General features: G+C 46.4%; 1 protein-coding gene across 1 annotated transcript in view; it reads right to left on the bottom strand.

The window, feature by feature from the left end:
* Nucleotides 1-274: 274 nt before the first annotated feature.
* LOC141148185 (uncharacterized) overlaps nucleotides 275-15,879 on the bottom strand; it is a 33,607-nt gene continuing 18,002 nt past the window's right edge. Inside the window, exon 4 of the mRNA XM_073635383.1 lies at nucleotides 275-1,233. Coding sequence (XP_073491484.1) covers nucleotides 857-1,233 — 377 coding nt within the window. The 3' untranslated portion in view covers nucleotides 275-856. The remainder of the gene's footprint in view (nucleotides 1,234-15,879) is intronic.

Raw genomic sequence — 15,879 nt, forward strand, 5'->3', positions numbered from 1 at the left:
CAAAGCAAGTTTTCACATAGAAGTCAATGGGAAAAAAAGATAATTAGTTCCGCACTGACTTCTATTACATGCAATACCGCATGTGGCCAGAGGTGGGGGGGGCGCCGGAGAGCCTCGGAAATACTCGGGGACAGCTCGGCTGAACTTGGAAAGCCTCGGAAAGGCTCAGAAACACTCTGGAAGGCAGTATTAACAAGTGTTTTTGAGTATTTCCGAGTGATTCCAAGTATTTCCAAACGGCTCCGAAACATTCTGAGTGTCCCCGGAGACCCTGAACCTCTGGCCAAATGCGGTACTGCACACCCCATTAGCTTGAATTCTGCTCATTTTGTGAGACAACAATCGCAAACCGAGACACAATTAAAAAAAAAAAAAAAGTTGCTCGTCTTACTCATAAACCAAGGTTCCACTGTATGTTTCTTTTGGTTTAAAAAAAAAATTTGTTGTTAAGGCTCCATCAAACCAAAAGAAACATATTTGCGCCTGAATGCAGGCTGTTCTGATAGACAAAGCTGGGACATTTCTTAAGCCTTCTAGACACCAGTTCCACCACATTCAATTGGCCGATCACTAAGATGGGCTTCCTCACTGGCCAATAGGAATGTGCAAGAGGCAGAAATATGAGGGCAAACCTTGGCAATATGAGGAAGTTGTCAAAGCTTTGCCTGTCAAAATGGCCCAAAACCTGATCCTAAAGGGGCTTTTTTTTTAGTGGCTGGTTTAGATATAAGTACATCTACAGTATGAGCCTGAAATTTATACCTGAAGAAGTTTTTTGCTTTTTAAACAGTTCTTTTCAAACATTCCTTCAGCTCCCAATGCGATGTAATGGAATGCAATGCAATGTAATGGAATGTTACAATAGTGTACACTTCCATTTCTTTTCCTCTTCCTGTATTTTTTCCTCTTTTTCTCTCTCTATTTTTTCTATCTCCTCTTTTTCTCTCTCATGCTGAAGTTCGATCTGATGGATGTAGTTGTACATAAATTTCTTCCTCTCTATCCGTTCTCTTCTCGGGTCTCTTGGCTGTTGCAGGCGGAATCTGACGTTCCTCAAAGCAGCGTCTATCACCATCAGGATGTCGGTGGTTCTTCCCAGAGTTTTTATATTGCTCTCCGTTGTATAATTCTCAATGGCGATCACCGTCTCCGCACCCATGAGTCTAAATTGTTTCTCCATTTCCAGGTAATCTCCTTTCGTTTTGGAGGTGAGGACAATGATGGGAAAGACACCTGAAGAAGAGAATGTAGTGAGCATCTCAAAGTTTTTAGTTTTTAGTATTTTTCTCCCTACCTCCGTGGTCTGTAGTACTCCCACCCACTAGTATCAGATGCTGAAAATGTCACATTGGGTTAAGCGAGGCCTATAATACTATGCCATTTTTTACCTCGATCACCAAAGTATTTTTAGATCTTTTTCATTTATTTATTAACTTTTTAAGTTTATCATAATAAAGTAGAACTATAGTCAAAACTTTTTCCTGGTGCCTCCATGGCGGCATACCTGTGATAAGCTCTGCCCTGGAGTCCTCCCCACAGGTTGGTTATTACATTAAAAAAGTGACAATCATACCCACCAATAGCATGGGTATGGGCATGGGTACGTGCCTTGCCTCTGCCTTGTGCAGCTTCCGTCTGGGTTCAGGCCTCTCCCAGATGCAGTCCCCTGTCTTGGGTTGCTAACAGCACTGATAACAGGGGAGCCCTTCTGAGGGTCTTTGGGGCAGCAGCAGCTTCCTAACCAGGAGTAGGGATGAGCCGAACACCCCCCTGTTCGGTTCGCAGCAGAACTTGCAAACAGGCAAAAAATTTGTTCGAACACGGGAACACCGTTAAAGTCTATGGGACATGAACATGAATAATCAAGAGTGCTAATTTTAAAGGCTTATATGCAAGTTATTGTCATAAAAAGTGTTTGGGGACCTGGGTCCTGCCCCAGGGGACATGGATCAATGCAAAAAAAGTTTTAAAAACGGCCGTTTTTTCGGGAGCAGTGATTTTAATAATGCTTAAAGTGAAACAATAAAAGTGTAATATTCCTTTAAATTTCATACCTGGGCAGTGTCTATAGTATGCTTGTAAAGGTGGGCATGTTTCCCGTGTTTAGAACAGTCTAAAAGCAAAATGACATTTCAAAGGAAATAAAGTCATTTAAAACTACTCGCTGCTATTAATGAATTGCCGGTCCAACAATACACATAAAAGTTCACTGATAAAAACGGAATGAGAATTTCCCACAGGGGAACCCCGGCCAAAATTTTAAAAAAAATGATGTTCGGTGTCCCTCTAAATTCCATACCAGGCCCTTCAGGTCTGGTATGGATTTTAAGGGGAACCCCACGCCAAAATAAAAAAAAACGGCGTGGGGTCCCCCCAAAAATCCATACCAGGCCCTTATCCGAGCACACAACCTGGCAGGCTGCTGGAAAAGAGGGGGGGACGAGAGAGCAGCCCCCTCCCTCCTGAACCATACCAGGCCACATGCCCTCAACATTGGGAGGGTGCTTTGGGGTAGCCCCCAAAACACCTTGTCCCCATGTTGATGGGGACAAGGGCCTCATCCCCACAACCCTTGCCCGGTGGTTGTGGGGGTCTGCGGGCTTATCGGAATCTGGAAGCCCCCTTTAACAAGGGGACCCCCAGATCCCGGCCCTCCCCCCTGTGTGAAATGGTAAGGGGGTTAAAAATGACAAGAGACAGTTTTTGACAATTCCTTTATTTAAATGCTTCTTCTTTATCCTATCTTCTTTCTTCTGTCTTCCTTCGGTTTCTTCCTCCATCTTCTTCTTCTTCTGGTTCTTTTGGTTCTTCCTCCGGTGTTCTCGTCCGGCATCTTCCTCCGCGGCATCTTCTTATCTTCTTCTCCTCAGGCCGCTCCGCATCCATGATGGCATGGAGGGAGGCTCCCGCTGCGTGACGCTTCTCCTCTTCTGACGGTTCTTAAATAACAGGGGGCGGAGCCACCCAGTGATCCCGCCCCCTCTGACGCACGGGGACTTGACCGGGAATTCCCAGTGGCATTCCCCGTGACATCAGAAGGTGGCAGGGTTACGTAACGGGTGACCCTGCCCCCTCTGATGTTTATTTTGGCGCGGGGTTCCCCTTAAAATCCATACCAGATCTGAAGGGTCTGGTATAGATTTTGAGGGGGACCCCACGCCATTTTTTCTTTTTAATTTTGGTTCGGGGTTCCCCTGTGGGGAATTCCCATGCCGTTTTTATCAATGAACTTTTATGTGTATTGTCGGACCGGCAATTCATTAATAGCTGCGAGTAGTTTTAAATGACTTTTTTTCCTTTGAAATGTCATTTTGCTGTCAGACTGTTCTAAACACTGGAAACATGCGCCCCTTTACAGGCATACTATAGACACCCCCCAGGTATGAAATTTAAAGAGATATTACACTTTTATTGTTTCACTTTAAGCGTTATTAAAATCACTGCTCCCAAAAAAACGGCAGTTTTTAAAACTTTTTTTGCATTGATCCATGTCCCCTGGGGCAGGACCCAGGTCCCCAAAGACTTTTTATGACAATACCATGAATATAAGGCTTTAAAATTAGCACTTTTGATTTCTTTCATAAACTTTTAAAGGGTGTTCCGCAGCATTCAAATTTGCCGCGAACACCCCAAATTGTTTGCTGTTCGGCGAACTGGCAAACAGCCAATGTTCGAGTCGAACTCATGATGAGTCGAAGCTCATCCCTAACCAGGAGCAACAGTTCTGCTTGTAGGCTTAGCTGGTTTTCTGCAGGTGGCAGGTAGGGGCTCTCCTTCTGAGCCTTTTTTCGTTATGTTTTTTGTTTACTGTTTTTTCTATTATCCAGCGTTTGTTTTCTCCTCTGTCCATGCTTCCCCTAAGGCGGCGAGCGCTGGAGCGTGAAAGCGCCAAGAGGGGGGTGGTGTTCTGACCTCGGTCAGCGTCTGATTGGCTGAGCGGTTCACATAACCGCTCGGCTCAGGCGCTGATGGATGAAGCCATTGGTGCCCTCTTGTTTATGGGCAAAATCTCCTGGGCTCCCTCTCTCTTGTTAGGGGGTGGAGTCAGGGAGAGGGAATAGGTGAATTCGCCTCCCCCTTCCCTATTTAAGCATTCAGGGTGTAGTTAGCAGCAGGCTCTGAAGGAAGCAGGTCCTGCCTTTGGAGCTCTCTTGTAGGCAGCAGAATAATCTAAATTGTAAGTAGTTTCTGGTGGGGCATAAAAGAAGAGTCCTTCTATTGCTAATTATTAAACTTTTTGCTGGTTTTAAAGCATGTATATGGCTTGCCTGCTGGAGTCCTTGTATATCTATCTAGATAGATAGATAGATAGATAGATAGATAGATAGATAGATAGATAGATAGATAGATAGATAGATAGATAGATAGATAGATAGATAGATAGATAGAAGTGATTTAGAGGATTCTGATTTGGAACCCTCAGGCTTTAACTTCTCTTTAGTACAACCGTTTGTCTCTGCAGTTAAGCAGGCTATCGGCTGGGAAGAGGTGGAGGAACCACCTAAAAAGGCTAAGTCGTTTTTCCCATTTTTAAAGAAAAAGCTTACCTTTTTTCCCTTTATGGAGGAGTTAAAAGATCTGATAGAGGGGGAATGGAAGAAGACGGACAAACGCTTCTCCTTAAACCGGCTTCAAAAGTTATACCATTTGACAGAGTCTGATTCTGACCTCTTGGACACTCCTCCGGTGGTCGATGCTGCAGTGGTACGCCTAGCAAAAAATATCACCCTAACTATGGAGGACTCAGCCACCTTTAAAGACCCTTTGGATAGGTGTATAGACGCAGACTTAAAAAAGGCCTACCAGTTGGCTGGAGGAGCCTGCAGACCGGCGGTAGCATTGGCTTCAGTCTCTAATGCTATCAGGGTCTGGACTGAGAATATTGAGACAGCCATTCGTGAGGATGTACCAAAAGATGACATCATTAAAGCGTTGGAGGAACTCAAATTATTGGCGGACTTTGTAAGGGAAGCAGCCATTGATTCGGTGAGGTACTCAGCCAGAGCAATGTTGCACACAATTATGGCCAAGAGAGCACTGTGGCTAAAACAAAACTGGTGCAAAATCTCCTTTGACGGGAAGGCTCTCTTTGGGGATAAATTGGAGAAGGCAATCTCTAGAGTGACTGGGGGAAAATCCCCCAGGACAGAAGAGTGAGACACTCTCGAGTTGTGTCTTCTAAGTTTCAATCCTCCAGGAACAAGAACTTTTCTCACTTTCGGCAAAATAGAGATAACAAAAACAATTGGAGAAGTACTCAGGCCACTTTTCTAAAATCAAACAGAGGAGTCTCCCCAATCCCCAGGAGGGGATGAAAACTATTTGACAGGAGGCCATTCCAACTCCCTCCAGTAGGTGCCAGGTTGAAAAGGTTTGCAGAAGTCTGGTCGAGCCGGTGCAAAGATCCTTGGGTGGTATCTACAGTCCGTTTTGGTCATTTCTGGACATTCCTAGATCATCCACCACAAGACTCGTTCATCATAACAAAACAACCAACTTCTCCTCAAAAAGCGGAGGCTCTGTAGAAATACCTTCACCTGCTCCTAGTTCAACAAGCAATATTTCCTGTCCCTCCATCCGAGAGATTCACAGGATTCTATTCTCCTCTCTTTCTTATTCCCAAAAACAGTGGAGAGCGTAGACCAGTAGTGGATCTGAAAAGATTAAACCGTTTTTTACAGTTGGACTCTTTCAAGATGGAATCCTTACACACGATCATCCAGATGGTCCAACCGGGAGACTGGATGATCTCGCTAGACTTACAAGACGCTTATTTCCATGTGTTGTAGAATCTCATATTAGCCAATGTATTTCATATTATTCATATTGATTTGCATATATTTTATTGATAATTATTATTATTATTATTATTATTATTATATAGTAGTGGTTTTATCAACATTATTATTCAATAAGTAAAGCACCAATTATTAATCTTTAATAATTTATACTGTGTTTTCCATAGATTTAGAAAGTCTTCATTTTTAAGTGTTGAACTTTAAATGACCTCTGCTTTATGACAAGTACTTGTACACAGGTGTTCTCAAAAATGTATTAAGATAGTCTACTGGGCGAAAGTTCATTAGAAAAGATTCAAGTTATATAGAATTGTCTCAAGTCTTTGAAATGCATATAAATCTGACAGATAAAGGTAAGAAAACAGGTGGTTTAGAAATAATTAAAGTTATGTACAGTACATTAAATTAAGTTTGACAGGGTCAAACAAAGGTCTGCGTGTGCCCTCATTAAAACTGATAAAATACATGCATATAGTGAAACATATAAAACATCTGGTAGGGTTATTGAAAGTTCATTTTCCCAAAAGTCATAAATCTATAATTCTTGAACTTAGTTAAATCTTATCAAGATGAGGAGAGTTTGATAACACAGCTGGGTGCAAGACTGTCTCTACATAGGTGTTTTTAATTGGACAAAAACAGTTATAAATCACTTTAATGAACATATAGGAATTTTGGGAATAATTAAGTTTATCTGGTTGTAGAACAGGTGTCAGATTTATGGTTAGTTACATTGACGTAGATCTTAGTGACCAATCATATGTAAGAGAGATGGTTAAGATAAGACTTGTAAAAGGGTATATAAATGCAAGCTCTACAATTGTTAGACAGACAAGTCAGATAGGAGCTCATAAGGCTGAAAACTGTGTATGCTGCCCTATTGCAAGGGTCATAGAGGTCAGAACCAATGGGGAAGTATCTGTCCGTAACTTGTCTCCTCGTACGAGTCAGAGAAGACTTCTTAACTTGTTCCAGAATGTGGTCTCAGGTGAATTTCCCTCACGAACTTGGTCGAGTTGGAACCCAGAACTCTGTGAGGGGACCAGACCACCGGTCGATCAACTGGTCCCTATCAGGTGACGGGTTCCCAAGAAATGGCAGAAAAGACCCATTCTGGTTTAAAGTGAGAACAATTCACAAATGTTTCAGTTTGGTTAAAGTATAAGAATACCTATATCTAATATGTTTGCATTGTAAGAAACTGTATAAATTAGACCTGTATCTTGTAATACTTTGAACATAAACCTGTATGTTATCAGCTGTTAATAAACCTGCATTGCTGAAGTTCTGCCTGGTTCGATACCTTACTATTCTACTTCAATGTCCCCATTCTCCCTGCCTTCCAGAAATTCTTAAGGGTGGCAGTGGGTTCCGCACACCTCCAGTTCCAGTGCCTCCCTTTTGGGCTGTGCACATCCCCAAGGATATTCTCGAAGGTGTTAATTGCAGTCTTGGCACCCCTCAGGGGAAAAAGGACTGCAAGTTTTTCACTTTCTGGACAACATACTACTGCTAGCACCCAGTCCACGCCAACTGTTCGAGCACAGGGAAATTTGTCAATACAGAGAAGAGTCTCCTGAACCCAACCCAGGTAATGATTTACCTCTGCGCTCTTTTCAATACATTAAATGGAACAGTGTGCCTTCCCCCCAGAAAGTGACGGCGATTGTCCAGAAGATGTGCCATGTAAGAACACTCTCTCAACTGTCAGCCTCAGATTGTTTAAGTCTAATCGGGACCATGTCATCCAGTATCCCGATGCTACCCTGGGCTCATTGGCATTTGAGGACTTTTCAAATGGGCTTCCTAACGCTACGGAGGAGGAAATTACTGTATTAACCCATTGCAATCTCTGCTTCCATTAAAAGGAGGATCCTCTGGTGGTCGAAAGAGGATCTAATCTCAAAATCTCGTCTTCTTCATTGTCCCTCCTGGACCATTCTTACCACCGATGCAAGCTCGATGTTTTGGGGAGCACACTGCGATCATCTTGCGGTTCAAGGGAGGTGGGACGTTCCCACAAAAGGGGTAGTCTCCAATGTCTTGGAATTACGGGCGGTCTATCTAGCCCTAGTGAGTCTGGGAGAACATCTGCACCAGAAGCAAGTCCTAGTACGTCTGGACAACAGAGCGGCAGTGTCGTATATATATACAACGTCAGGGGGGGACCCACAGCATCACTTTACTGAGAGAAGTGGAGCCCATTATGTTGTGGGCGGAGAGAAATTTGCTAGATCTGAAAGCGGTTTACCTGCCAGGCCATCTGAATCAACAGGCAGATCATCTGTCTCGCTGTTTTCAAGACAACAACGAATGGTCTCTTCACCCTTCAGTGTTCAATTGGATCAGGAGTCTCCAGAATCGACCTTTTTGCCTCTTCAATGAATGGCAAATTGCCAAAATTTCTCTCCCGCTTGCCTCATCCATGATCAGGAGCAGTAGATGCCCTCTCGAGCCCATGGCATTGCAAGACGGTGTATGCGTTCCCCCCAAGACCCTTGATTTCCAAGTTCCTACTCAGATTGACGATGGAACCACTCAAAGTGGTGGCTATTCTTCCTTACTGGCCGAGCAGGCCATGGTTTCCCTGGGAAATGAGCCTCAGCATGGGTCCCCCAATCAAGATTCCGGTGTTTCCTCAGCTTCTCTCCCAAGGGAGATTTGTGCATCCAGCTCCTCACATGCTGAACCTACATGTTTGGATGTTGAAAGGGAGAAATTCCAGTCTTTAGGGTGTTCCGCAAATGTGATTTCGACACTTTTAAAAGCCAGAAAACCCTCCACAAATTATGTGTATTCAAAAATATGGAATAAGTTCAAGTTGTTTGTAACAGACAAATGTGCGGATCCTACAATGCCTTCCACCACACTACTTTTTGCAAGCTGGCTTGGTTTCAGTCTCAGTTCACTTAAAGTCCAGGTGACAGCGATTTCGGCAGCTACCTAGAAAAGATGGGCAGAAGACGCACTCATCATTCAGTTTTTCAAACCAGTCAAGAAAATTCGACCTCCAGTAAAACGTTCCTTTCCTGCTTGGGATCTGCCCTTTGTCCTGGACTGTCTGATGGCTCAGACTTTCATTCCAATAGAATTTGCTTCCTTATAGAACCTGATGCTCAAAACAGTCTTTCTAATTGCAGTGACATCAGGGAAAAGAGCCTTGGAATTACAAGCTTTGGGGGCAGAAGAGGAGCACATAGCCTTCTTTCTGGATAGGGTGGAACTGCGGACAGTTCGGGGATTTGTCCCAAAAGTCTCTTGTCAGGCCACTCTCTCGGAAGTTTGGGCACTGCCTACCTTTACGGATCCACTCTCGGGTTCGCTGCAAGAATTGGATATTTCCAAGGTGTTAAGATGCTACCTGCAAGCCACAAGTCCCTTTAGAGCATCAAACAAGCTATTTATACTTCCTTGGGACAGAAATAGAGGGAAAGAAGGCACATCAAGAACTATCGTTTCCTGGATTTCCAAGCTGATCCAAAAAGTGTATAGGGCTAGAGGGATGGATCCTCCAGCGGTAAAAGCCCACTCAACAAGAGCAGTAAGACTCTTCATTAGGGATGAGCTTCGTGTTCGAGTCGAACCCATGTTCGACTCGAACATCGGCTGTTCGCCCATTCGCCGAATTCCGAACTTTATGGGCCGTTCGCGCTAAATTCGTGTGGCGCGTCACGGCCCATAATTCACTGCGGCATCGCAGTGCATTGCTGGCTGATGATTGGCCAAGCATGCACTATGACCCGCATGCTTGGCCAATCACAGCGCCGTCAGTAGAGAGAGCTGTAATTGGCCAAAGCCAGGGTGGCTTTGGCCAATTATGGCTCAGGGGATTTAGTACACACCCCACACTATATAAGGCCGCCTGCACGGCGGCCCTGTGTAGTGTGTGTTCCGGTGTGCTGAGAGATAGAGAGAGAGAGAGACAGTGTCATTTGATTTGATTTAGATAGATTAGGCAGAACAGTCAGTCAGTTAGCTGCACTTACAGTGTATTGTGTATATATATGCATCCCAGGTGTTGCATATATATATATACACTGTATTCAGTTTAGCTAGATCCGTTCCTGTTATCTTCTATCTAGACTATTTACATTTAATGCAGTGCGTCCTGCTCACAGTGTTCAGCTAGATCCGTTCCTGCTATTTACATTTAGTGCAGTGCGTCCTGCTCACAGTGTTCAGCTAGATTCGTTCCTGCTATTTACATTTAGTGCAGTGCGTCCTGCTCACAGTGTTCAGCTAGATCCGTTCCTGCTATTTACATTTAGTGCAGTGCGTCCTGCTCACAGTGTTCAGCTAGATCCGTTCCTGCTATTTACATTTAGTGCAGTGCGTCCTGCTCACAGTGTTCAGCTAGATCCGTTCCTGCTATTTACATTTAGTGCAGTGCGTCCTGCTCACAGTGTTCAGCTAAATCCGTTCCTGCTATTTACATTTAGTGCAGTGCGTCCTGCTCACAGTGTTCAGCTAGAGCCGTTCCTGCTATTTACATTTAGTGCAGTGCGTCCTGCTCACAGTGTTCAGCTAGATCCGTTCCTGCTATCTTCTAGACTATTTACATTTAGTGCAGTGCGTCCTGCTCACAGTGTTCAGCTAGATCCGTTCCTGTTATCTTCTAGACTATTTACATTTAGTGCAGTGCGTCCTGCTCACAGTGTTCAGCTAGATCCGTTCCTGTTATCTTCTAGACTATTTACATTTAGTGCAGTGCGTCCTGCTCACAGTGTTCAGCTAGATCCGTTCCTGTTATCTTCCTACTGACAGGCAGGCTTGTCTGGTTACAGTATATAAAGCTACCTGAAGAAAATTACAGGTGTTCTATTTGATCCTATTAGTACCACGGTCAGGCAGCTAGACTATTTACATTTAGTACAGTGCGTCCTGCTCACAGTGTTCAGCTAGATCCGTTCCTGTTATCTTCCTACTGACAGGCAGGCTTGTCTGGTTACAGTATATAAAGCTACCTGAAGAAAATTACAGGTGTTCTATCCCAGCTTAGTGCAGCTACAGGCCATTAGTATGTCTGGAAGGCTAAGAAGGAGAGGCAGACAGTCACAAGCCAATAAGAGAGGGCAAGCAGGCTCTGTGTCTAGTGCTGGTCGTGGAGACGGTGCATCCTCATCAGCACGTGGCCATGGGACACGCTTGGCCTTTTTTTCGGCAGCTGGCCGTGTTGAGCCGCAACATGCGGAAGACTTGGTCGAGTGGATGACCAAGCCGTCCTCATCCTCCTCATCCTCTCTCACCCATGCCCAGGGTGCTTTGTCTGGCAAAGCAGCGGCCTCTTCCCTCAGCTCAATGTCATCAGTGACTCCTTCCCTAGCTCCACCATGTCCTCATGAGGATTCCCTCGAACTGTTTGACCACAGTGTTGGGTACATGCTCCAGGAGGATGCCCAGCGTTTGGAAGGCTCTGATGACGATACTGAGCTCGATGAAGGCAGTAACATGAGCACGGACAGAGGGGGTGCCCAAGAAGGACAGCAATCTGGCAGTCATGCTCCCCCTGCTGCAGCATACTGCCAGGTTTGCTCCAGTGATGAGGAGGGAGGGGATGATGAGGTCACTGACTCAACGTGGGTGCCTGATAGGAGAGAGGAGGAGGAGGAGGAGGAGGAGGAGGCGGCGGCACATCACCAATGAGGCAGGATGCCCTCCAGGGGCCAGCCTAAGGGCAGCACATTGACTGCATCACACCCCAAAGCTCCACATGTGCAGGGCGCTGCAGTCTCTGCGCGTTATTCAAAAAGTTCTTTGGTGTGGGCCTTTTTTGAGACGAGTGCATCAGATCGCACCGCTGCTATTTGCAACATATGTCTCAAGCGTATCTCGCGTGGCCAAAACATCTCCCGCTTGGGTACCACATGCTTGACCAGACATATGTTGACCTGCCATGCAGTTCGTTGGCAAGCGTATCTAAAAGACCCACACCAAAGAACAAAGAGGATCTCTCCTTGCTCCTCATCAGCTGAGATTTCCAACCCCACTAGACCTTCAGTCCTCTCTGAGACCTGCAGTGAGAGGAATGAAGGTGTAGAATTAGGTGTGTCACAGCCAAGTACTTGTGGGCAATCTGCTTTTGGTACACCGACGTCAGATTGTACCAGGCAAATTTCCCTGCCCCAGCTGCTGCACCGCCGAAAGAAGTTTGCTCCCAGCCATCCACATGCCCAGCGGTTGAATGCTAGCTTGGCAAAATTGCTAGCACTTCAACTGCTGCCTTTTCAGTTGGTAGACTCTGCCCCCTTCCGTGAGTTTGTGGAATGTGCGGTTCCTCAGTGGCAGGTACCCAAATGCCACTTTTTCTCACGGAAGGCGATTCCGGCTCTCTACCGGCATGTGGAAGGCAATGTCCATGCCTCGCTGGACAGGGCGGTCAGCGGTAAGGTGCATATTACCGCTGACTCATGGTCCAGCAGGCATGGACAGGGACGTTACCTAAGTTTCACGGCGCATTGGGTGACTCTGCTGGCAGCTGGGAAGGATGCAGGACAAGGTGCAGTAGTGTTGGAGGTTGTTCCGCCACCACGCCTCCAAAATGCTGATTGTGGCACACCTCTCTCCTCCACCCCCTCCTCTTCTTCTTCCTCCATGGCCTCTTCCTCGGAACTAGCGGTGCTCCGTAGGCATTCAAGGGGCTACACAAGTACGCAGGCCAAAAGATGCAATGCGGTGCTTGAGCTGGTGTGCTTGGGGGACAGGAGCCACACTGGGGCAGAGGTTCTGTCAGCTCTGCAGGGGCAGGTTCAGAGGTGGTTGACGCCACGCCAACTTAGGGCAGGAATGGTGGTTTGCGACAATGGCACCAACCTCCTCTCTGCCCTCCGACAGGGACAAATGACCCATGTGCCCTGTTTGGCTCACGTCCTTAACTTGGTGGTGCAGCGGTTCTTGGGCAGGCACCCGGGCTTACAGGATGTCCTGAGGCAGGCCAGGAAAGTCTGTGTGCATTTCCGCCGGTCATATAATGCCAGTGCTCGGCTGACGGACCTCCAAAAGGAGTTTAACCTGCCCAAGAACCGCCTAATCTGTGACATGCCCACCAGGTGGAACTCAACGTTGGCCATGCTGCAGCGGCTGCACACGCAGCAGAGGGCCATCAATGAGTACCTGTGCGACTATGGCACCAGGACAGGGTCAGGGGAGCTTGGTTTTTTTTCCCCACGCCAGTGGGCCATGATCAGGGATGCATGCACTGTCCTGTCACCATTCGAGGAGGCCACGAGGATGGTGAGCAGTGACAGTGCATGCATCAGTGACACTGTCCCCCTTGTCCACCTGTTGGAGCACACGCTGCGTGGAATAATGGACAGGGCACTTGAGGCAGAACAGAGGCAGGAAGAGGAGGACTTCCTTAGCTCTCAAGGCCCCCTTTATCCAGACAGTGTTCCTGCGTGCCCGCCGATCACACAGGAAGAGGACGAGGAGGAAGAGGAGGAGGAGGAGGAGGAAGATTGTGTCAGTATGGAGGTGGAGCCTGGCACTCAGCATCAGCAGCAGTCTTTAAGGGATCAGTCCCAAGAAACACATGGACTTGTACGTGGCTGGGAGGAGGTGGCTGCGGACCATGTCGTTCTTAGTGACCCAGAGGACTCCGGACCGAATGCCTCAGCAAACCTACGCTGCATGGCCTCCCTGATCCTGCAAAGCCTGCGTAAGGATCCTCGTATTCGTGGTATCAAGGAGAAGGACCAATACTGGCTGGCAACCCTCCTTGATCCACGTTACAAGGGTAAGGTTGCGGACCTTATGTTGCCATCGCAGAGGGAGCAGAGGATGAAACATCTTCGGGAGGCCTTGCAGAAAGGTCTGTGCAACGCGTTCCCAGAGACTGGGAGGTTACAAACTCCTGTTTCTGGACAACGTGTTGCTGAGGCTTCGGTCAGTCAAAGAAGGAGCGGTGGAGAAGGTGGCCGTCTGACCGATGCGTTCAGACAATTTTTTGGTCCGCAGCCCCAAGGTATGATCGGTTCCAGCAACCATCGCCAGCGTCTGTTTTACATGGTGCAGGAATACCTAGGGGCAAGATCAGACTTGGACACCTTTCCCACCGAAAATCCTCTGGGTTACTGGGTCTTGAGGATGGATCACTGGCCAGAGCTTGCACAGTATGCAATTGAGCTACTGGCCTGTCCTGCATCCAGCGTTCTTTCGGAACGCACATTCAGTGCTGCTGGAGGCATGGTAACCGATCACAGGGTGCGTCTGTCCACCGACTCGGTCGATCGGCTGACCTTCATAAAAATGAATAAGTCTTGGATCACCACCAGCTACCAAGCACCTGATGCTGATGTAACCGAATAATTTTTTTTGAAATCTCAGATCCCTTCAAAGACTGCCTATGCTGATGCTGAGTGACTATCCCTGAGTAATTATCCTCTTCCTCCTCAATCATCACGCTGATAGCTAGTAAGAACATTTTTGGTTCTGGGCGCCACCACCAGTGCCTAAGGCACAATTTTTCAGCCCCTGTTTAACAGGGGCGTGTAATTACAATTTTTGATGTAATACTTTGCAGCAGGGCTCGTTCCTGCATTCCAACTAGAGTGTCTGTGAGGGGTTGCAGTGTTGTGGCACCAGCACCAGTGCCTAAGGCCCAATTTTTCTGCCCCTGTCTAACAGGGGCGTGTAATTACAATTTTTGATGCAATACTTTGCAGCAGGGCTCGTTCCTGCTTTCCAACTAGAGTGTCTGTGAGGGGTTGCAGTGTTGTGGCACCAGCACCAGTGCCTAAGGCCCAATTTTTCTGCCCCTGTCTAACAGGGGCGTGTAATTACAATTTTTGATGCAATACTTTGCAGCAGGGCTCGTTCCTGCGTTCCAACTAGAGTGTCTGTGAGGGGTTGCAGTGTTGTGGCACCAGCACCAGTGCCTAAGGCCCAATTTTTCTGCCCCTGTCTAACAGGGGCGTGTAATTACAATTTTTGAAGCAATACTTTGCAGCAGGGCTCGTTCCTGCGTTCCAACTAGAGTGTCTGTGAGGGGTTGCAGTGTTGTTGCACCAGCACCAGTGGCTAAGGCCTAATTTTTCAGCTCCTGTTCAACAGGGGCATGTAATTACAATTCTTGATCTAATATTTCACAGCAGGGCCCTGTGAGGGCTTACAGTGTTGTGGCCACAGCAACACCTAAGGCCCAAATTTCTGCTGAGTATATAGGGCAGGACCCTACTTTCAAACATCTAACTTACAAACGACTCCTACTTGCAAACGGAAGGAGACAACAGGAAGTGAGATGAAATCTACCCCTAGGAAGGGAAATTCTCTCCTGTAAGAGTTAATATGGGAAAACAATTTCTCCTTTCCACTGATGCTTTCCAATCCTTGTTCCACAAAAAAACCCAAATTTTCAAAAAACATTTTTCATTGGGACAAAAAAGTGAGGTGAAATCTTCTGAAGAGGAGGAAAGACAGCAAAACAAATGTCACAGGGGTGATAACCCTTCCCTATGTTTTCCAAAAAGCTTAGAAAAGATTTTTTGGCTGGAGCTAAACACGTTAAAAATGTACCCGTTAAAAATTACAAAGAGATTCTACTTAACAACAAACCTACAGTCCCTGTCTTGTTTGCACCGCCTGTATACTGCTGTTCAGAGTATATAGGGCCTGGTGGCCCCACACCTTTCCTTATTTTAATTTGGGTGCGGGGTTCCCCTTAATATCCATACAAGACCCAAAGGGCCTGGTAATGGACTGGGGGGTACCCATGCCGTTTGTCTCACTGATTTTCATCCATATTGCCATGACCCGACATGACATTAAACCCGCAAGCAGTTTTAAATGAGATTTTTTCCTTTAAAAATGACATTTGGTGCAGGGACTGTTCTAAACATGGGAAACACGCGTCACTTTACAGGCATACTATAGACACCCCCCAGGTACGATATTTAAAGGAATATTTCACTTTTTTTTTTTTACTTTAAGCATCATTAAAATCACTGCTCCCGAAAAAACGGCCGTTTTTAAAAGTTTTTTTTGCATTGATACATGTCCCCTGGGGTAGGACCCGGGTCCCCAAACCCTTTTTAGGACAATACCATGCAAATTAGCCTTTAAAATGAGCACTTTTGATTTCGAACGT

The sequence above is a fragment of the Aquarana catesbeiana genome, linkage group LG06 (genome assembly GCF_042186555.1).
Source record: "Aquarana catesbeiana isolate 2022-GZ linkage group LG06, ASM4218655v1, whole genome shotgun sequence".
Classification (NCBI taxonomy): Eukaryota; Metazoa; Chordata; class Amphibia; order Anura; family Ranidae; genus Aquarana; species Aquarana catesbeiana.